Here is a 23,346-nt window from a genome sequence, read left to right as displayed (position 1 = left end):
TATTCGAAGGACGAGAGCTCAGTTGCTGCAGAGAGCTGATCGCATACAATCAAGAGAGAAAATGACGATTAGCAGCAGTTGGTTTACGAAGACTGGGAAGGAACGAAGCAAAAACACAGTTGTAGCAGATGATGAAAGTCCAAATGAAGTAAACTGGTACAAGTGTCTTCAATATTTTATGTATCACAAAGCAGGAGGGTGGGTGGTGAGTCTGGAAAACTTTGGAAAATTTACGAAGTAAAAAACCTATTGTTAGTTACGGACAGCCCCTAATGACATGGTCAACAGTGGCATAAACACCTGTTATAGAGGATTTCCAGTTACAGTAGTATATTATTTATACCTACAAAGGCAGTTATGCATAGATACATGTATTGTTCATTTCTCCAAAAACAACTAGAACATAACAGGTTGAGACTGCTGCAGTTTGCATAACGAGATATAAAACAGTATAGAAGATTTAGTCAAAGCCAATTCAGGATGATGGTAAAAACTGCAAGGAATTACAATAGACAACAATTGCCACACACACACACACACACACACACACACACACACACACACACACACACACACACACACACACACACGCTGTATTGGGAACAATAACCTAACTGTTAAAACTTACCTGGTGACTGTTATCATCTATGTTGTCTTCATACTCAATGTCAGCTCTATACAGACAAGCCAAAATCATCTGAGGAGGAATATTTTCAGCATTCCCTTCCATCTCTGTCATTCCATTTGGGTTCATAATAGCAGACTTGCACACCCTTGCTGCATCATCCTTACATTTTGAGTACAACTGATGATCTAACCTAAACAAAAAATACTTCTATAATCACCTACGCAATATGTCTATTTCACTCCCTAAACAGAATATACCAATATACACATTAACGAGGTTTACTTTACAAATACATATTGCTTATTGGTGTACTAATGGTGCTAAAATTAGTCTCTTTAAATCACACCAACCAAATTTTGCTCTTGCATTAACACACCAGGTTGTGTACATTGCTACTGCAAGTCAACCAACTCATTTCAAAAGCTATTACAAGGCATATCAAAAAGCTAACTTATATACTAATATAACGAAATTCTAGCAAAAAACAAACAAACCAGTCAAGCAGATCCATAACTTCAGATGCTGTCCACAAGATCATTGACTATGAGTACAGTAGAGGCTTGTGAATCTGAACAGCCCTGTGCCAAGCCCTGTTCGAATTAGTGAAGTTGTTCAGATTACCAAAATGCAGAGCCATATATGAGGCTCTGCCAAAACACGTAGCCTTGGAGGTCCAGACCTTGCGTAGGACACCCAGACCACTGGCTCATTTACGTATGTCTCTATGTACATATCATGTTTGTGGTAAAGAACACAGCTCCGACGACTACATACTTCTAAATAACGTGCAAATCAGGATTTAAAATAGTCAGAGATGCACATTTGGTGAAAACTAGATTACTGCTTGTTATAGCAACCACGATGCAGTGGCCTAATCGGATCTGGTTCAAGGCCAAAGGTAATTCGAATTAGCGAGGGATTCAGATTAGTGAGGTTCAGATTAGCGAGGTTCTACTGTACAAAGCAATAAATGATCTACTATTAGAAATCCTATAATACACTTGAAATTACAACCAAATGTATTTAGTAGACAATAAAATGAAATTATCTCAGTGCTTACACATTTCATGACACCACTGTGCACAAACACTTGAATATGTTCATGGCAATATAAATTCAATCTATTTAAAGGGGAACTTTAACGGAAATAAAACCTGATCTCAAAAAGTAGGTTGTATCGTGAAACCTCGTGCTGCGCTACTTTCAGGCAACAGTCGCTTTCGTAGCGGAGAAAACGCGGGTTAGGGTATGAAGCATGCACCAAGCTGATATATCATTGGCGCTAAGCTCTGCCTATACCAAATGAATTGCCTGTGTAGCTCAGTTATCTTGCCAGTAAACTAGATGAAAACTAAACGTGAAAGGTAACTATAGACGGATCTTGTGTTTTAAGGCCTTAGAATAGGTCTCTGCAACAAAAGTAGGATGCTAGATGCCGGTTTCTCCCAGCAGACTTGACCCTCTCCTCTCATAGAAGATGATGCTAGCATAATAAAACTCAACTGTAATTAGTGTTAGCCTTCCTTTTGTTAATCTACAAAGAGAAACGGTCACAGGATTCAAATATGAGGTTCTCTTGAGAGATCTGAGTAAGCAGACACACCCTTTTCAACAGTGGCTGGGCGAAGTGTTACAGGTGCAAAATGGCTTTGATTAAGTCTTAGACTTTACCCAAGCCCAATGATGTAGACGGTGTAGCTAGTACTGTAGTTCATAAGTTGTTTACTTCCTGCACAGTGTGTAGACTTGTGACCATGACAATATACCGCCCCTTTGTCATTCCCGGATACTCAATCCTCTATCGTGGCTCATGAGGCATCTAGAAGCCATGCTGATCACCAAAGCTGAGCACACCAGACTTGCTACCTATATTTGACACGGACGTACGACTAGAGAACAACGAGAAGGGGCATGTCTGCCTATGCAGCTCTCTCAAAGAGAACATCTACACTTCCTTGACATACTCGACCTTGTGTGTGTTTCTCCTTGTAGATCAATAGAGCGAAGGCCGATGCTAATTACTGTTGAGTTGTATTGCACTAGCCTTATCTTCAGTGAAAAGAGAGGGTCAAGTCTCCTGGGAAAAAAGGCCTCTAGCATCCTATTTTCGTTACAAAGAGCTCTTACAGGGCCTTAAAACACAAGATCCCTCTAAAGTTACCATTCACGTAGTTTACTGGCAAGATAACTGAGCTATGCAGGCAATTCATTTGGTGTAGGTGGAGCTTAGCGCCAATGACATGTCAGCCTGGCACATGCTTTGTACATAACATGCGTTTTTTCCACTACCAAAGCGACAACTGGCCAGAAAGTAGCGCAGCACAAAGTTTCACGATAAAGCCTACATTTTGAGATCAAGCTGTATTTCCTTTAGAGTTTCCCTTTAAGTGTATTGCAAGTGTTCACAGCAACACTACAACAAAACTTTTAGCAAATCTGTTGTACTAATTGGATATCAAGCTTGCCTTGTTATCATAAATTTCGAGTATTGCATACAATGAAAGTAACGGTATTATCAATATTCTGCTTCTTATCAGCAGCAGATGTCTGATACTGCTATTTATGGTGTGTTGTTTCATATCAGAACTAACAAACTGCCATACCACCACTATTCCAACCTACAATTAAACAACATGCCTATGTCCAAAAATTAATCACGCAAGACCATCCTGTGTTTGTGTTTTCAAATTAAATTCTGCTGCTCTTTCTAAGAACAGAATCACAATGTTTACTCAAACCGCCACTGCAAAAGGTATACCAATACTGAAGTTTCTCAGCAACATCAACATGACTCCATCAAGCAGGTACTTTCTAATTGAAAATAGGTTTCGCTTGATAGAATAGAGATCACCATTTTGCTGTCAGTTGATCTAGATTATGTTTCCAACTGCTCAACTCTAGACAACATTACTTAGAAGTCATCCATAATTGTCGACATTTTCTCAAGCGTACACAATGTACTCTTTTCTGCATACCCCTTCACCCTCCCAAAGCATACATAAAAACGTTGGTCTTGTGACTCTATTTCTAATGTACCAGGTCTGTCACTGACTCAGTCCCACAGAGTAATGCTTTTACACACACACACACACACACACACACACACACACACACACACACACACACACACACACACACACACACACACACACACACACACACACACACATGCACGCATGCACGCACACACACACACGCATGCACGCACGCACGCACACACACATGCACGCACGCACGCACGCACACACACACACACACACACACACACACACACACACACACACACACACACACACACACAAAGCTCTCCTTCATATAGATGTTGCTAAACATTATTGCCATCAGTGCTAACAACAAAAACAGAGATTGCAAACATGGTGTGCATTTTATCACTTGCCTTCTAGAAACTAAGATCTCCTGAAATAGTGGACGACAACGGATCAATTATGACATCTTCCCTTCATACTCAGCCTAAGTCAAAAATGTGCAGGATGTTTACAGCCAACCTCTGGCTAAGATCAGTAATTTTCCAACACGGCATTGGTTCAAAACTGTAGGAAATGAAGCCACGGCAGTGCCAATAATACATGCCTAAGTAGTAAGCTTTGCATAGGTCATCATCACTCCAAGATAACAATCATACATACTAATACAATTACGTTGATTAGTACTACTGCAAGAATGTCAATTGTATTTTTGTGGGAGTACCCTTTTAATTAATCATACATTGATCTGATATTGTCACTTTGTGAACCAAAGAAAGTCCCTTTCTAAAATCCTGAATGAACCTTGCTTTGTTTTTGAATCCAAAAGAATTGTCAACTCATACATGTTGCAACTTGTAGGTTTTAACTCATTCACATCTGCTAAACACGGCATGAATGCAGAATATTGTGTATTGACAGATTTTCCTTGTGTATTAAAGAAACACTCCAGAGAACTATGCAGCTTTAGTGCGCAGCCGAAATAGTGAGTCCGGTGATCGAGGGAGTTCGCGAAGAGTGTTCCTGCATAGAGATGAGTGCCTCGTAAACTGTTAGAACATTATCGATGACAGCATCCATTGCTTTCAACACCAAAGAATCTCACAAAACACATATTCTCTCGAATGCTGCAGTCTCTAGACAGTCTGAAAGTAGCATGACGGTTTCCACCATTCTTAGAATGACGGAAACAACAGAGAGACCATTTCCGGAAACATAATTGCATCAGTAAGTCTCACATGATCTGATGACATGCAAAAAATGCTTCACTTGGCGGACAAAATTCTTGAAACGGCCCTGTCAGTTTAAGTTATGAAACGTTCTTAACATACAGCTGTCGGGTTTGCTCTTAGATAACACCCAGATACCCAACTTGGTTCCCAATAGTGAGCAAAGACAGAGCCAGCAGCCTATCGCATATCTCTGGAATGCTCCTTTAAGCATAGCAAATATCAAAATACATTAGATCTTGCATATTAGCCCTCAAGATCCAATGAACAACAGCCAGCAGAACGAATTCCTCTGCATATTCAGTGTTCCAAAGATCTCAAAAGTGCTACAAAATGCACGTGTAGCAGGATTGTCCCTAGCCTCAAACTTCCAGACCAGAGAGCGCAACTCTAGTCTGAAACAAAATGATACTAAAATGATTTCAGAAGCACTTAGCAAAAAAGTGATGCTAAATGGTAGTCTGACAGCGTAGGATCGTTTTACCTAGTTCAATAATGAGATGGAAAGATACTGCACTTTTTTTGCATTACACGAACATAAATGTCATAAGATCTCAAGAACAAAGAAGATATGTCTGTCGTGTTTGTCGCAATATCTTGGTGGATGGCATGAAGCGACAACTCTTCAATTCTGCGGCAAAACACTAGTTAGTCTAACCGCTCAACCAGCTGTCAAAGGTGATGGTCTAGTGACTCTGCTGTGCATGTTCTGTCACTGCAAGCTTGAAAAGATCGAAGAACTGAAGCTGAAACTAAAACTAAGACGTGTGCGTGCACCAGTCTTTATTCATGACTCTGGCGTGCACTTAGCATCCACGAGGATTTCTCAAGCGCGTAATCAGCGTCACTGCACTTAGCATAACCAATTACTGCTAAACCAATCAGAAAATAGAGCCAGCATTCCAGATCTAAGACACTGATTGGCTTAGAAGGCTATTTCCCGAAATCATTTTTGTACTGTTCTGGTCCAGACTCGAGTTGCACTCTCTGGTCTGGAAGTTCGAGGCTAGGTTGTCTCCAGCAAACAAAAGGCACGACGCTCCGCCGTGACTTGGCTTCCACTTGCTCCAGGCCCATTGTGCTTTACTGCATGAGTAGGCAGTGATTAGCTATGAAAACAATGGACTTGTATTTTGCAAAATGGGAAGTTGTATGAGGCTAACAAGTAGTTTCTGGGATGTTTGGTTGAAAGATAAGACCAATTAGGGCGGACTGCCAAATGGCATGAACTTTGAGGCCATTCTTAATGTGACAATGGAATCTAGCCTAATTGATGTACATATGATTGCAATGTAAACGTTTTACGTTGAGTCTTCAAAAAGAACTCCAACAGAAATACAACCAGATCTCAAAATGTAGGCTTTATCGTGAAACTCTGTGCTACGCTACTTTCAGGTTAACAGTCGCTTTGGTATTGGAGAAAACACGGGTTACATATGGAGCAAGTGCCAGGCTGATACCTCATTGGCACTAAGCTCTGCCTACACCAAATGAATTGCCTACGTAGTTCAGTTATCTTGCCAGTAAACTACATGAAACTAAACGGGAATGGTAACTATAGCGGGATCTTGTGTTTAAAGGTCTTAGAAGAGCTCTATGTAACAAAAGTAGAATGCTAGACGCTGTTCTCCTGGCAGACTTGACCCTCTCCTCTCACAGAAAATGAGGCTAGCACAATAAAACTCAACGGTAATTAGAGTTAGCCTTCGTTGTATTAATCTACGAGGAGAAACATTCAGAGGGTTCAAATACGAGGTTCTCTTGAGAGATCTGAGTAAGCAGACACGCCCCTGTCAAACAGCGGCTAAACGAAGTGTTACAGGTGCAGAATGACTTTGACTGAGCCTTAGACTTTCATCAAGCACAATGATGTAGACAGTGTAGCTAGTACTGTAGTACGTAAGTTGTCTAAACCCTGCACAGTGTGTAGACTCGTGACCATGGCAATATACCGCCCCTTCGTCATTCCCGGATACTCAATCCTCTAGCACAGCTCATGAGGCAACTAAAAGCCATGCTGATCGCCAAAGCTGAGCACACCAGACTGCTACTTCATCAACTGTTACCACATTGATCGAGTGACATACTACACCTGAGCAATAATAACCGTATTACAAGTTCCTGTCCATATTGACAAATTTTGAGGAGGCCTGTGCCCCCAGGTCCCCATAGCTACGCCGCTGTCTGGGCTCTCAATTTCTTGAGATTTGGAAATTATCTCACGGGCTTATAGCTATCACGTGGTCAAGCACAGTGAACTAAATAATTCTTAAGTCAGAGAGATAAACCATTTTGTTCCTTTTGTGCCTGAGCATTCTGTGACAACAGTTTGCGAAGCAAAGCACCTCAGTAAGCAAACCTGCATCAATGCTTTTGTGGGGTGGTCAAAATAAAATTTCCAGTGGACGTGGTCATAAAAATTTCCACCCTGCCTTACAAAATCTTTGGAGGCACCCCTGTGTAACAATGAAATATAGCACATGAAAAAAAGAGTGAAAGTTCAATTGCGCTCCTTAAGAAGTAAGGTCTGGATAATATCTAAATGAAAGTCCTTCACACAACCTTAGTGTTCATGACTAACCTTTGACTTGATTCCATCATGCAGCCACTAACTTGCAGGCTAGTGGTAGTCACAGTAGTGATTGCCACAAACATGTACTGATCTTCTTTAGTTAATTCTTAAGCAGACTGAAGTATCTAACGTTGTATAAGCAGTTTACCCGTTGGCTACATGAAAGACAGGGCAGGAACATAAAAAAAGAACCACTCCTTATGCAACCCATCAATAGCATGAGTACATTTCTGCACTGTACTTTGCAATGGCTTACATAAAGCAAATGCAAACCATTAAGGACTGCTTCTGGCTTCAGGTGTCTAATATTCTTATGCCTAGGAGGTCAGACTTTGTGTATTCTGTCTCACAATGACAAAAAAATACAGCTTCTACTTGAAATGAAAAGATCAATCAGTAGTAGCTCATTAGCTAAGGCTTCAGCAGCTGTGAATTCTTGAAAGAAAGCTGACAAAACTTAACACTCCTACAGCTTTGCTGTCACTGTTATAGCCAAAGGCAATACTGTAGACCACCTCATGCATCAAGATATGTCTTACATGCTTGCCCATTTTCACAACATGTGCTAAGAAGTAATCAACCAGTTGCCTCATCAACCTCACCCGCCTTGATATGCCCCTGCCCCTTTAGTTAGCACTTATCTTAACTTCTGTATCAAAAAAAAAACCCTTTCATATTAACATTTTATGACATTGACACGTATCTGACCCTTAATTGAAAACCATTGAAGTTACCCATTAAAAAACTGACTACAACAACGTTCAAACACCATGCTAAACGTAGGAATGCTAAACATTGCATTTGACAAATAATACAACAAATATGATAAAATTTCAACAAGATTAGAGGTTGTGTGAATTTAGCATCATTTTGCATATTAAAAGTTTCCTATTTCAATCAACTCATTCATTAATCTCTATGAGCATCAAACTAGAGTGTTTCTAAGTATGCTTAAAATCTGTGGTTGTGCTAGTACAAGCATGAGCTGCCAACAGACTAACTGTAGAATCTTGTTGTCCATCCCATATATCGTGCCTTGAGTCAAATATTTCTGACTTCAACAGTTCTTTAGATGAGGTATGGATGCACATCGTTGTGAGTTTAGTTTGGAATGCATGGTATTGCTAGCAACTTTCTAGTGTGAATGCGAACGTCGAACAAATAAACATGGCAATTTTGATTTCAGATTTGCAGTAGATCTGTTTTTCGTAACACTGCATGTAGGTCACTAAATAAGGACGTAGAGGTGACCAGCAAATTGTGCAAAATTGCTCACGAAGAGCCTCCTGCAAAGAAAGCATGCATGATCGAGCTAACCGATGGATGTGTAATTCAACCAGTAACTAGACTCTAAAAGCTGAGCCCTGCATGTCCGCCTGGTCATGATTGAGTTTGCACTTGCTACCTGGTCGAAGTTTCTGAACGCTGAAAATATAACGAATTATTAGAATTCTAGTTCGCGGAGATGAACAATTCAGTGGACGAGCCAGAAGAAAATTACCATATCGAATACTTGCTACCACACATATATACATACAAACATATATACCTTGGTCGTTTTACTGCATTAAAGATAGCTGACATGCACCGCTATACTGCAGCACCTGTTGTTGCTGCCAGTTCCGCTGCATGTCATCAACTAGTGACTTCCAGAAGTACATCCATTAATTAATGCGGCAAAGGGATTCACTGGTAGATGTCTGTTTTGTGACGGAGGACCGCAAAGCAAAAGGATTTAGAAAACAGACGAAAATTTGAGAAATTGTCCTACAGTATGAATACTAAGCTGGAGAAATGGTTCACAAGGCTGCTGAAATCAAAGGAGACGATACAACTGCACATAATTCTCACTCGCACAGTGACCGACTTCGATGCTCGTGAAATTTGTTACTACCTGTAGTATCATGGAAGTTGTCGTTCTACAATTATAATTACACGCACAAGCACCACGTGGATGCAACACTTTAGAGCTAGGAAAACAACCTAAACTGTAGCGGAAAACTTGGGATGTACATTTTCAGAAACTTGGCAACTGCAAATGTCAACAAGATTGCAGCACGGCCCAATGCACCAGTGACCTGCAGCTGTCACCATCATGCACAAATTTTTCACTGCAGCAAATTGTGTGCTAGTATGGTGACAGAAGAAGTAACAATAATGGCTCAACTCCGATTTAGACAACAAGTAAAATATTTTTAGAACTATTGTTACCCAGCCATGCATGCGTACAATCTAATTAGAGACTTAGATAACAATGTTCATAAGACACGCCCATGTAACATGCTAGGTGGCATAGATTTACGGCACTGGCACGTTGCTTTTATAATCATTAAGGATACAATTGCCATACTTATACGAACTTCTATTTGCCTACAGAACTTGACAAACAGCCGCTGCATTTTGAAAGTATGTCGATACCCGTATAACCACAACTTCCCAACCGAGATGATGCGCGCATTAGATATTAGTTATTATTTCCACAACGGACAACTTTCATGAGTGGCAACATTTTGAATTTTGTTAGCGGCAATTTTGGCTACCATTGACCATCGAAAAATCTTCCTTGTGAGATGGAGGCAATGAAAGTCGATTTCTGGGCGTCTTTTAGACTTTGGCTGATGGACTACCTAGCCCTCCCAGGCAATGGCAGTCAATTATAGATGTACAAGAAGATTACTTTGCATTATGAAGTAGTTGGATTGCACGTAAAGTCATTTGTTCATCTGATGAACAACATAGCATGAGATAAACTTTTGAAGCAACCCTTCTACCATCAAATTCAAATTAAAAATATCAAAATTGCCTCTATTAGAAATCTCTACTATTTGTGTTAATTTAATATACATCTTTCTTGTCACTGCATAACAAATATGATGTCACAGCATTTAGTGAACAGCAATACAACAACTTACTTGAAATACAACAACTTACTTGAAATCTCTTGCTATAAAATACTGGAGATGTAGAAGGTGTTTACGACAGTCAGATGGCATCTTATCACTATCTGCTTTTTCCATCAGACATGACAGAACTCTATATCACAACACTTGGTAAACATACTGCCACAAAACCTAGAGACAATGACTGACGCTGCATCACCCTCTCCAGTGTCTGGTGGACAATCTGAGTTGATAAACGGCTTGCATGCTCGTTCCAAAACATGATCTATATGGTAGTCACTTCCTGGATCAGCACGCTGAATAAGTTTCTGAAGCTACATACAATCAAAGCAAAGATGTCATCTCATTCTACAACCTAATGCATGTTTCTTAGTTAAAACAGCTATCTGATCATCAAGTTAGCAAAGACTTCAACAAAAAATTATATGCAGCTCACAACTGACAAATAACATGTAGCTCACAACTTTAAGCCATACAAAATACATATATAGTTTCGTGTCAGCACCCGCATCACTCGCAAACCTCCCGCATGCCCTCTCCTAGACACCTGTGCATGCGCCAGCCGCCATATTGTCACGTGTCCATCTCATGCATCCACATGGTACCTGCCAACACCATAGTTCTGATGTGCATTATAGTGTGTAGTCACTTTTAAACATATTAAAGCTGTGAGCCTGTGAAACCTACTGACTACAATAACATGTTAATATTAAATTATGAGTACAAGAATGTGTTAATATTAAACAGATACTGCACATCTACAGTATTCAGGAAGAGGCTGATACGAAATTATATATGTAGTTTGTATGGCCTTAACTACAACTGTGTTACACAATACTGAGTTGAACAGAAGGGCTCTACCAGCCTCTACCTTGAATCCAATGCTTGTCAAGAAAAGGTTTACTCATTACCAGTGGCAACTTAAATAATTTGGGCAACAACCCTCTGACAATCACCATAACAATGATTTTATTTTTAGTGCTAGTGCTACGTACACTTTCTCTCCTTCACCTATATATATTCTTCTTTAGTCATGTTCACATGCATAAGTGAAATTCCCATGCATAAGTTCAGTGAGATGAGTTGCTGTGTTATAGAGAAATTTGCATAAAGATACACAGACACACTGACAAACAGACACACAACTCTCATATATAGATCTACATTTTAAGAAACAACCATTAATGAAGCACTTCACCGATTGACACACATGCAGTAGACGTTAACGTACGTTAACTTAAGGCCTTGGGCTGCAAACCGAACGCTTGCGTGATGTGTGGCGCATTGTTTTGGTCTTACTTTCCAAGACCAGCTACTAGAGTACATGAGAAAAGCACCTACACGCTTCACGCGACTCTGACAGTCAAAGAGAACAAGTTACAGTTCATAAGTGACTCATTCGTTTATACATTGTAGACTCCATATGGATAGTCTTGACCGACTTGCAATCGCTCTGTTCCTCATGCTTTCCTCCATGTTTCTCTCTACCAAAGGAGGCCATACTACAGTACAAAATTGCCTGTATGATGCAAAAAAACACGAAAACGTGCGCATAATCACGTGACACCAAATGCCAACACCCAAACAATCGTCGTATGTGTGCTTTTTGCTGTCGATTGAAGGTGAGTCGGTGATGCAAAAGCACGTTTTACTTTCGCCTAAGCAAACATCAAAGTCTACACAAAGTGGTGAAACGAAACCTACACTTATTGGATGTTATTTCAAAAACCACCTTGTACGTTTTTGTTTCTAACCTTATCATAATTTTCTCAGCTATCAAGTTTGCTCTAAGATAGCACCAAACTTCCCAACTTGATGTCTAACTAGAAACGATTAGCAAGTCAAAGTTGTGCAGACAAGTGCTCCCTTTAAATATGGTCGATGATATGGTCCAATCAGCAGAGACTGCTGGAAAAATAGCAAACATAACAAAGTAGCAGGTCACAGCTAGATAACCACTACCTTAATTAAAATGTTCTGACATAGTTTTACAGCAAATTTACATTGCTCCTCTCTTGTGTGAGAAGAAAAATTAGATTTCTTTCTTGTTGACTGGCTAAGTATATTTACATCACTATTTTTAAACATAACATACCACTCTAACCGGCATAGACGAATGAATCTGTTTGATCATTCCCACAAGGAACATCTCAGACCTCAAACACTCAGATAATCCAAGCAGCAAACTGTAGATATATAATTTGATTAATGTGCCATTGCAAAGAAGTCAGCAGCGGCCAGTTTTGTGTGAAGTGAGTGATAACAAAACCAAAGTGCTGTCTATACTAGAACAATACTTGTGTTCATATTCATATGGCTGCACAATGAGTTCTTCTTTCAATAACTAAATCACCAGCTAGCAAGCAATGTTAGAGAGAGTAAACACAAAATTTCAAAGTCAATGTTTCTGCTAATGCGACAAGATAGTTAAAAATTCAAGATGCTGATATAAGCAAAACTGTGGACCTTGCTACATTACAATTAAATAATAAATATTATGTAACATATACACAACCAACAACACATCACCTCTTCAGCACATCCGGTTTTGAGCTTTCCCGCACCCATCCTTGGTTGTGATTCATCGTCTTCATTACCATCATCAGTTACTTTGCCCATTAAACATTCAATAACAGCTCCTTCCTCATTACTGTCTGCTTCATGTTTACAGTAGTCATTCACATCCTCATGGCAAGCATCTACCAACCCATGACTTAATTCGTAGTCTCCCATCATACGCTCCTTGGCATCTAACATCTGTGATTGACAGTCTTTCGAAAGTTGTGAGCCTTTTAAACCAACAAAAGTACACATACAAGCCTACACAAAACAATACAAACTAATATAACAAATCAAACTTTTATCCATACTGGCTTCATCCAGGCATAAAATAATTTTAGCCATTCGACCAAATCCATAATTGATGTTGCTTTCTGCACAATGATGTAGCTCAATGTCATCCTTACAAGCCTTGGAAAAGCTGTAGTCTGCCTGCACACGAATGCCATATAAACAAACAGCAACATAAACAAACTTCCACGCATTTGCAACCACGTCTTTTACATTTACACCTAATTAATCACCATCTCCTTATTGTTTAGCTGCATGATGCTGTGTTCAATGTAAACTAACGCCTAACTAAATTAGAGTCTGTTGGAAAATCAGGGCTGTGGAAATCATGGATTTGTGATAAGAACTACTGAGGAGGAGTCACAGATGTTAATTATGCAAGTAATTATCTGCACTAGTTCTTTCCTACATAGCATGTTGCGATAAAGCTAAAGAGAAAAGATGAGATGTCAGAGAGCCAAGAACTGTGCTACAGCCAACTCTGAAAATATTGATAAATGCAATTAAAGTTTTCTATTAGTGATGCCTTTCAACTAATTGCACTTGTATGCCCAACAATAGTGTTTAGTCTAATGGCATGTCAAGCATGCTACTGCTAATGACCCAAGGCCCAGATATCCAAGTTAAGGGTATATAGTCGGCTGACGTGTGACCGTATGTACAGACCGTATCTATACTCAATTAGCACAAATGCAAATGATGCTATTCTGACCAATACACAAGAAATGGTGTCATTACCGACCAATAGACGAAAGTGATGTCATCATAAGGCTCCACCTATCTTTTCTAGTAGCTGTGCTAAGAGAATTCAGCCATCGGGCGTCCGTCCTGTACATAGTGTTTATTCCTTTGCTTTACAGGTTTAGCACATAGAAACAACGCCTGTAGTCTACATTTGCACGTGCATGTTTACCCACCCACAACCAGGCGTATAGAGAGCGAAGGTGCTGATTCAGGTGCCATGCATGCGATACATGTAGCTGTACCTAACTTGTAACATTTTGCTTGTTCCACAGTGTTTCTGCATAGTAGTTCTGCAGTCTGCCAGCTTGAATTTTCGGTGTGCCTGGCTGAGCGGCCGCAGTGTTGTTGCAAAAATCACTAGTGTTGTCTTCAACAGAAATTTGGTGCTCCATGGCAATTTGCAAAGGTGAACGTGCATTGTCCATGACAGGGCGTCTGTTTGTCGGACGAAGCGACTGACCTGTAAGTATGTTAGTGTGTCCCTATTCATTTTTCTTACAGTATCCAAAGTCAGAGCAAACAGAGACGCCTAATCTACATTTGCACGTGCATGTTTTCCCACATTAATGTTTTGTTTGGCTCTGGCGGCTCTGGGTTCACCTTATTACGACGACCTTTACCTATTTAGCTGTGGGCCTAAATGATTGCGGTTAGACAGTGACAGTTGTGAAATACAGTAGGTGCAACCACAATATGAGGGAATTTTCAATGGTGTCAAACTCATGAGCATTCGTTCCTCCTGATCCTCAGCTGCCTCACATACACTGTACACCTGTCTTAGCATGTGCTGTGCATGTACACCCACCAAAGGTTTAGCACTGTAGTGCTTCTCTATTCATTTATGATGTTGCCAATCAGATCTGTAACCACCTCGTTACCAGCTTTCAAATGACATAGATTTCACCTTCTTACACTCACTCACGTTTTCAGGATATCCAAAATTTTCCCCATGGCCTTTTGTTTTTCAAGCAGACTCCAGCTACAAGTACTGCAATTATACCATACTAGCCTACACCCAGCAAGTCTGAGCACACCCGGTGAGCAATGGAAATCGAACCTGTCCCACACCGAATCTACCTCCCATCTATAGCATAATGCAACTTCCACGACAGAACAAAGCCCACCCGAGTCAAGTCTTTGAGAGGGGTCCTCGGCGAGTCACGCACGAGCACAGGTGCGAGCCAGTCAAAATCACACCTGTCTGACAGCGTCAGCGAGCCGATCAGTCCATCTGTCCTGCTGAACTGCGTCCGTACACACAGGACGGGACAAAATGGTGCTTACCACAATTATATATAGATGATTAACAACAACTATACACCATAGCTGTAGCTATAATCTATCAGTAAGCACATAAGACAAGTGCCTTGGATGGACTTGGTGTTCCTCTAACATCACTACTGCTGTTCTTCATATCCAGCCATTTCTGCATGTTACTCTATTTGTAACATGACCAATCCACCATCAAACAAACAACACTTAGTTCAGGCATCGATTTTGCAGTCTCTTGTAAGGTAAAGACTATTGAAGAGTTGAGACAAACCAGTGGGGTCTCTTTGGGACATAGTCGTTTTAGTTTACACACTTGTTGATGATGTTGACACTCTCTATCCAAGCAAACCTGCACTTTGTCTTCAGGATTCTCTACAGTTGGGCATATGCTAGATCTTACAATATTAATTAAATAATGTTGCAGTTACAGTTTAAATAAAATGCTAGTACTGTATACATTACTCATTGACCACTGTTTAATTAACTTATTGAGCCTATGTTGGCTGATTGTGGCTATAAGTCAATTCATATCAATTCCCAAATAGTTGATTTTAACTTGAGAATAAACTTTTAAATAGTTGCTATTAACCTTGCTTCAAGCAAAATCAAGGCTGGCTACGCCTCTGTACACTACTTTTTCACATCAATAAAACCATACAATCTATTGGCAAAGATATAGATTGCAATCTGTTTCTAGCTAGATATCGTCTTGAGAAACCATACCTGCTTCTTCTTCTATTACTGCTCTTGACACTCCCTGTAACCCAAGTACATCCCAATTCAATAAGACCACTGTTTATCACAATAGGTCACTGTGGTTATGTCGATACTCTGTAGTCAATTTAATCTAATTTCAACTGACTTAGCTATACACAAACTACACCTATAATACAACATATAATCCAATATGCTTACACAACAAGACGAGTACTACCTTATTGTTTGACAAACAAAAATATCCCAGAACTACCTTGTAATCTCTGCCTTCAATCTTCTGCCTTCGTTTAATTTGTTTCTTACACTACAACAAGCTACAATCAAAACCAAGCCAAACCTCCACTGCCTTCTAACTTACATCTTTGCTAACAGCTCTGTCAAATTTGTGATGGAACAAACAATCGTACTGACCACCTGGTTCTTTAGGTGGTACATGACTGCAAAATGTCCCCAGCTCTTGTTGACACGCTTGTACCAAAGCACGATCAAGATTGATGTCACTAGCTGCCTGTTCCTCCTTCTGTACAAGGCGTTTCTGGCATGCCAATGACAGGTCATCAATGTGCATTTCAAGACATGCAATAGTTGCTCCTTGAGACTTTTGTGGTACTTCAATCTGCTCCACAAGACTTCTATCTAGCACCTCAACCTTGGCACAATTGAATTTCTCTATATCAGAACGACAATCTTCAACAAAGCCACGAATTAGACGAAAATCCGAAAAAACAATCATTTGAATCCGTAGCAATATATTTTGACAATTCACACTCTTCATGTCTCTTCGAATTGCTAAAAGGCAAGGCAGCAATTCACCATTTCCATGCTTGACAGTGTCACATTTATTTGAAGATACCTGACATGGGAAACCATTATGAATATAACATCTTGTACAAAACCAATGTTTAATAAACTGCTCGTATGTGTGTGTGTGTGTGTGTGTGTGTGTGTGTGTGTGTGTGTGTGTGTGTGTGTGTGTGTGTGTGTGTGTGTGTGTGTGTGTTTTGTGAAAGTGCGTGTACGGCCTGGACAATCGCACATTCACTCTAATCTTGTCGTACTTCTAATTCTTTCAAAATGATAGCATGTGACCGGTCAATGTGGAAGAAAAATATGAGATTACAGGTGTGCCCAAGATTTTCTGCCATGTCAAAAATTCTATGACCACGCCCACTCTAAACTTTTATGGCCATCCTCACTTTAATTTTTATGCCGCTGCCTCCACAAAAGCATTGATGCAGGTTTGCTTACTGAGATGCTTTGCTTCCCAAACTGTTGTTATGAAATGCACAAAAGGAGCAAAGTCGTTTATCTTTAATTAATCTTAGTTCACTGTGATTTACCACATGATAGCTATTACTAAAGCCCATGGGAAAATGTCCAGAAGTCGAGAAGTTGACAACCTACTAGGAAGGGCCAGATATCTACCCTCCTTTGTTATCATATATAGCTGCCTAGATGCTCTTGTCAAAGAATACTAACAGATATCGCCCTAAATAGTGGGTGGTGATCTGGCAGTCTGTTGATCTTTGAGTACTCCTATTAGAATTAAGTTCATACCATACTGCAGTGTCTGTTTTAATTGATCTTATCTTCAAACCAAGCATCCCAGGAACTACTTGTTAGCCTCAAACAACTTCCACTTTTCTAATACAAATACAAGTCCATTGTCTTTAGAGCTAATCACTGCCTACTCATGCAGTAAAGCTGCAGTAAAGCTGCAGTAAAGCTGCAGTAAAGCATGGCAGACCTATACTAAGTGGAAGCCAAGGCATGGCGGAGTGCTGTGCCTTTTGCATGCTGGGGACAACCCTGGATTAGGTTTAGATCATTACGAGGAAGGTAGAATTGACAAGATTGAAGAAAAGAGACTAATGCGTCACAACTATACACGACAAAACTTGACTACTGGTACAAAGAACGTTTGTAATATCTGTCGAGTCATGTCGTTTTAGAATTAGACTCTTTGTACATGAACGTGCTCATCAAAGACAAATTGCACACAACTGCTGAATGGAAGTCGGAAGTCGTGAACTCATTGTTGAGTAGTGAAAAAGGTGTGTGGTGTGTGTGTGTGTGTGTGTGTGTGTGTGTGTGTGTGTGTGTGTGTGTGTGTGTGAGAGAGAGAGAGAGAGAGAGAGAGAGAGAGAGAGGAGAGAGAGAGAGAGAGAGAGAGAGAGAGAGAGAGGAGAGAGGAGAGAGAGAGGAGAGAGAGAAGAGAGAGAGAGAGGAGAGAGAGGAGAGACAGAGGAGAGAGAGAGAGAGGAGAGAGAGAGGAGAGACAGAGGAGAGAGAGAGGAGAGAGAGAGGAGAGAGAGAGAAGAGAGAGAGAGGAGAGAGAGAGGAGAGAGAGAGGAGAGAGAGAGGAGAGAGAGAGGAGAGAGAGAGGAGAGAGAGAGGAGAGAGAGAGGAGAGAGAGAGGAGAGAGAGAGGAGAGAGAGAGGAGAGAGAGAGGAGAGAGAGAGGAGAGAGAGAGGAGAGAGAGAGGAGAGAGAGAGGAGAGAGAGAGGAGAGAGAGAGGAGAGAGAGAGGAGAGAGAGAGGAGAGAGAGAGGAGAGAGAGAGCAACATATACAATCATTAATGTATACAAGTACCAATACTATCAATACTATCACTGTAATTATATAATATGAGCTACTAGTATGAGGATTAGAATAAAAGATCATATGATCAAAAGTTTCATGAAAGCAGTGCCCTACCCCAGATCTCAGCCGGTCCTGGTTCTGTTGAGATTGCAAATTCTGGAGAAAGCACTGATACAGCTGTTCATAACTGTTCTCACGCCTACAAAGGACAGTCATTTCTTTCACTCCTCCAAGGATAGTTCATACCACATGAGTGGTACTTAATTAGAGGTGAGCACCTTCTATTGTAAATACTAGTAAGGACTTATTTTGTCTTCCCTTAATAACCATAAATAGACTGAGTAATGTCACAGAGCATTGATGTACACCTGATTCTTTGAGGCTCTAGGTCATAAATCTAGACAGCAAATTTGCATCATGAGCTTGCAAAATTCATGCCATTCAAGTCTTCCTTAGAACAATAATCAGATTGGCGGTGACCACCATCCCACCCCTTCAATTGAACCTGACACATGTTTAACAACACAATATCCCTAATTAGACTTGAAGTTCTCTAATCACAAATAGCACACTTGCCAAACGGTAACTTGAATCACAGGTCGTATTGGGCAACGTAACATTATGCAAAATTTTCACATTAAACACCAATGGCTTGGATAATAAGTTCGCATAGCAAAGACAGTCAGTCTTAATGCTGTTCAATTACAATCTACTTAATTAATTCTTAGGTCGTCCCGTCGTCAATTACTCTATGACCTTTGCTGGCTGTATGCTTGTGGAGCTGGCAGTTTGTCAAGAAGACAAGATTTCATGAACAACTTCCTGTCTGTTTATGGAAATTTAACGCTAAAATTTTAACGCAGATCTTTGTTAGACCTGTTTTCTTGTATTGGTACTATTATATATGATTACATTAATAAGAAAGACCAGATCACAAGTGGGGAAGATACACAGAATCATATCACGGCAGGAGCATCTTCCGACAACTTATCACTTGGATATTGACATGCAGCTCTGTGCTGTAAAGGTGACACTATCAAGGGGGATAAGCAGCAGCGTAGGTAAAAACTTGGAAGTGTAGGCGTGAACTTTAATATCTAGTGTCGGACATTTAATCCAAATCGTCCTCTACCCTACTCACCCACTTTTGAACATTGCTCTAATTGGAAAAAAATGTCCAATAATTGAAGGTGCCCCTAATAGTAGTTATACAACAGATGTCAGAGTATATTACCTTTAATAGTAATACAGAAAATGTGCAGTGTATTCCACAGTATGATGTTCTACACTTAAAATGATCTTATTGGGTACGTGAACCACAATCAGTTTGCAGAGACCACAAAATCAGAGAAACCAGTCTCTAGACACATTCACTCAAAAGCATCTCCACAAACCAATAAATAGTTCTTAGCAAATCTAAGACAAAAATTTTATTCATGTTGAAAAGTGCAGTTGATTACTATTTGAAAAGAGGAAACAAAGCAATGGTTGCATGCACTTTAGAGTTATCAAAGGTGCACGATAGAGTACCTTACTACAAACTGTTGGAAGTGGGAGCTCCAGTTTATGCTGTTACGCTACTCTCAGTATGACATTCCGAGCAGACTACTAAGTGATTAAAATGGAGGGAAAAGTGGTCAGAATCTTTCACTGTAAGCAATGGCGTGACACACAAAGCAGCATTTTGACACCATCACTCAACATTTACTAAGACAGTTTGCTACGAAGGCTGGTTTGGGGGCAAGACTGGGACACTTGTATGCTGGTGCTCTTGCATATGTGGATAATGTGACTGTAATATCACCTACTCCGGAGGATATGCAAAAAATGTTAGATGTTTGCTTACAATTTGCAAATGAATGTGGTTTGAATTTCAAAAACAAAAAAAGTGTCTCAAGTCTGTTTGTTAATTAAGGATAGGCAATTGTTGGTGTTTAAACCTGTACTGTGGTTATGTAGAAGTAGAAGTCACTTGGATGTGGTAACAGACGCATTCAATCTGGGTGTCTCTCTGTAGAGGCCAGAGTAAGAAAATTTCAAGTGTTCACAGAGTACTCAGTCAAATTGGAGGAACAACTGTGAATGACGATTATTGATTAGAAACGTTTTCATATTTATATGTCGTATGAATATCATCTTTAGGATTTACACAGGTATGACATGACTAGAATAATCAATAGTGATTAGAATAATCAATAGTGATTAGAATATTCAATAGTGGTCTACAAAAGGTGATCAGGAGAGAATCCGCCTGCAGACTGAGAAAGCCATTAAAAACTAGGCTTGGTTTGCTAGTCATCAAATTACAACATTAGTTGCCAACTGACGACTTGATGACCTATTTTTCGAGCCCTGTAACATATATTTTTGTTGATGAAATTATAATCTTTGCAGGAGTCATGACTCCTAACACAATCATTGTACAGCAAGTGGAAACTGTCACGTGCATTGAAATGTCCAATTCTGATTCGGTAGATCTCTAATAAAAAAACCCATGGAAATTCAAACAAACAAAACAAACAAACAAAAGAGGCTGCACCAGATCTAGATGGCCAAAATTGCTTGAAGTAAAAGAAAGACAGCAGCAAGTGCAGGTACAAAGCAATGCTGCATACATCCAGGAATAGAGAGACAGACAGACAAACAGACAGACAGACAGACAACAGACAGACAAACAACAAACAAACAGACAACAGACAGACAGACAGACAACAGACAGACAAACAACAAACAAACAGACAAACAACATACAAACAAACAAACAACAAACAGACAACAGACAAACAGACAGACACAGACAGACAGACAGGCAGACAGACAGACAGACAGACAGACAGACAGACAGACAGACAGACAGACAGACAGACAGACACACACACACACACACACACACACACACACACACACACACACACACACACAGACAGGCTGTTATATTCGAAAGCTTAGTCTACTGTACCAATGACAATCGCTAACTTATACAAGATTTAAGTTAAAGACAAATGTTGCATCGATTTCTATTATTATTGCTGTTTGAGAGACTAACCCCACACATCTACTAAGGTAAACCATATAAATGTTTGGGATAGTCTTAATTATTGTTATTTCCTAGAATGTGCAAGATGAGATTCTTCCCATCGCAAGAAACAAATTTCTTGCCTTGAGGAATTCCTGCTGCACCTGTATACTTAAATTTCAAAGGCTAATCAGCCAGCTAACATCACCGAACAACAGCTGGATTACCTCTGATGAACACCAGTGCGCGATGGTACGGTCAAGGCCCTCATCTTGCGTTAGACCCAGTTTGAACTGCCACAATACCTACAGACAGATATCCAAGTCAATCGGAGTTGTTTAATTTTATAGATGCAATTGCTACGAGACCTGGTGGCACTCTCGAGAGACAGCCTCGGGTTGTCGTTGAAGACAGAATAGAACTTGAAAGTTATTCTCGCGCTGTACATTTGAACACAAGGAGTCCACGTCAGTTGAACACGGAAGACGATAAGCAATGTAATCCTTCGCCATCTCAGCTGCACTTTTGACTGACTTTACTGGCTGACGGTGCACAGTTCGACCATTAGTATTTTGATCCGATCCTTTTTGCGAAAGTACTCTTTCTTCCTGAAAAGCCTCAGCGACATGATGTCGATCAGACTGTGGTCGACTTCTCACATTTCCTTCTTCTTCCTTTCTACGAGCATCAGTTCGTCTGCTATTCGTTTTCAGTTTTCCCACCGTCTGCAGCTGAGCCCCATCGGGAGCTCGAGGTCTTTCCATCCGATTCCGTTGCGCATTTCCCTCTTTTCGAGTCTGCCGTAGCTGCTGAGGCAAGCAGCTGTTGAACAGCAGTAGCAAAAATATTGCTACATTGAAGTACGAGCACAATGTCACCATCGCTTATGATGACGACAACTAGAGTTGACCTAGCCTTGCCTGTGGATTGCAGCCCCGGATGCGCTGCCACACTGCGTCTGGGGCGAGGCTCCCAATCATCCTAGCCTACGGGAACACTGCAAAGTCATTCGACTTAATTAAAGTCGTATTTTAGGCAAAATATTGTGAACAAATATGCATAAGACATGACGTATTTCATTTAGCACCTAGACGAGTATAGGGTAATCCGGGGTATTTCCGCACACGGGGCAATTCCGCACACTTTTGACTTCAATTACTTCTCATTTCTTTCAACGGAGACGAAATGGAACGTGTGAACACTCGCTGGATAGTTTATCGTTCTGCGCTTTAGGTAGCAGCAAAACACCTATGTTTGTGAGCCGGAAGAATTTTCTAGGTATTGTTTTTCATGCAAAGGTGAGCATCACGTTGTAGAACAAACCGTCTAACTTTTTAGCTAGCAAGTTGTTTGGTGACTTCATACTTTCCAAGATAGACACACCACTATTACTGCTCGTGCATATCGCGGAAGATAAATCACCAGCTGAAATTAGCCGATCACGGGAAACTTCTCGTCATATAATGGGGCCCTAGTAGGGTGCAAAGTGGATATCATATCATTTCATTGTAAATTGTTATATATACTAAGCGAAAGACCATCAAAGAAGCAGGCATGGGTTTGTGAACGGTGCAGAGCCTGAGAGGAGAAGCAGAAGACAAAATCAGTAATATCTAGGGAGGACCATAGATAGCATTGGCAGAAAACCTACAAAAACTAACTTTGCTTTATGTATGCTGAAGTCGTAATTCTAACTGTTAGTAAACTATACACCAACCAGGTGTCGTGTTTGCAGCCATCAGAGGGAGAAACGGCAACTGTGCGGAATAGCCCCACCCCTGATATTTGACCCTAATGCAGAAAACGTCCAACCGCTTGCTTGAATAGTTGCATGATGCCAAGAACAGCCG

The 23,346-nt window shown here is 40.4% G+C and overlaps 1 protein-coding gene across 2 annotated transcripts in view; it reads right to left on the bottom strand.

The window, feature by feature from the left end:
• The window catches only part of LOC134178785 (Golgi apparatus protein 1-like), a 33,395-nt gene extending 10,967 nt beyond the window's left edge, over positions 1-22,428 (bottom strand). Inside the window, exons 1-9 of one of the 2 annotated variants that reach the window (XM_062645679.1) lie at positions 21,865-22,428; positions 21,724-21,801; positions 16,255-16,749; positions 16,150-16,200; positions 13,184-13,300; positions 12,843-13,133; positions 10,503-10,627; positions 10,345-10,446; positions 629-818 (exon numbers count right to left, since the gene is read on the bottom strand). In XM_062645679.1, the coding sequence (XP_062501663.1) occupies positions 629-818; positions 10,345-10,446; positions 10,503-10,627; positions 12,843-13,133; positions 13,184-13,300; positions 16,150-16,200; positions 16,255-16,749; positions 21,724-21,801; positions 21,865-22,377 (1,962 nt within the window). In that variant the 5' untranslated portion in view covers positions 22,378-22,428. Of the gene's footprint in view, positions 1-628; positions 819-10,344; positions 10,447-10,502; positions 10,628-12,842; positions 13,134-13,171; positions 13,305-16,149; positions 16,201-16,254; positions 16,750-21,723; positions 21,802-21,864 lie in introns of both variants that reach the window. The other variant, XM_062645680.1, reaches the window with a different exon arrangement.
• Positions 22,429-23,346: the final 918 nt, after the last annotated feature.

Source organism: Corticium candelabrum, chromosome 4 (genome assembly GCF_963422355.1).
Source record: "Corticium candelabrum chromosome 4, ooCorCand1.1, whole genome shotgun sequence".
In the NCBI taxonomy this organism is placed as follows: Eukaryota; Metazoa; Porifera; class Homoscleromorpha; order Homosclerophorida; family Plakinidae; genus Corticium; species Corticium candelabrum.
This window is presented reverse-complemented; position numbering and strand designations above follow the sequence as displayed.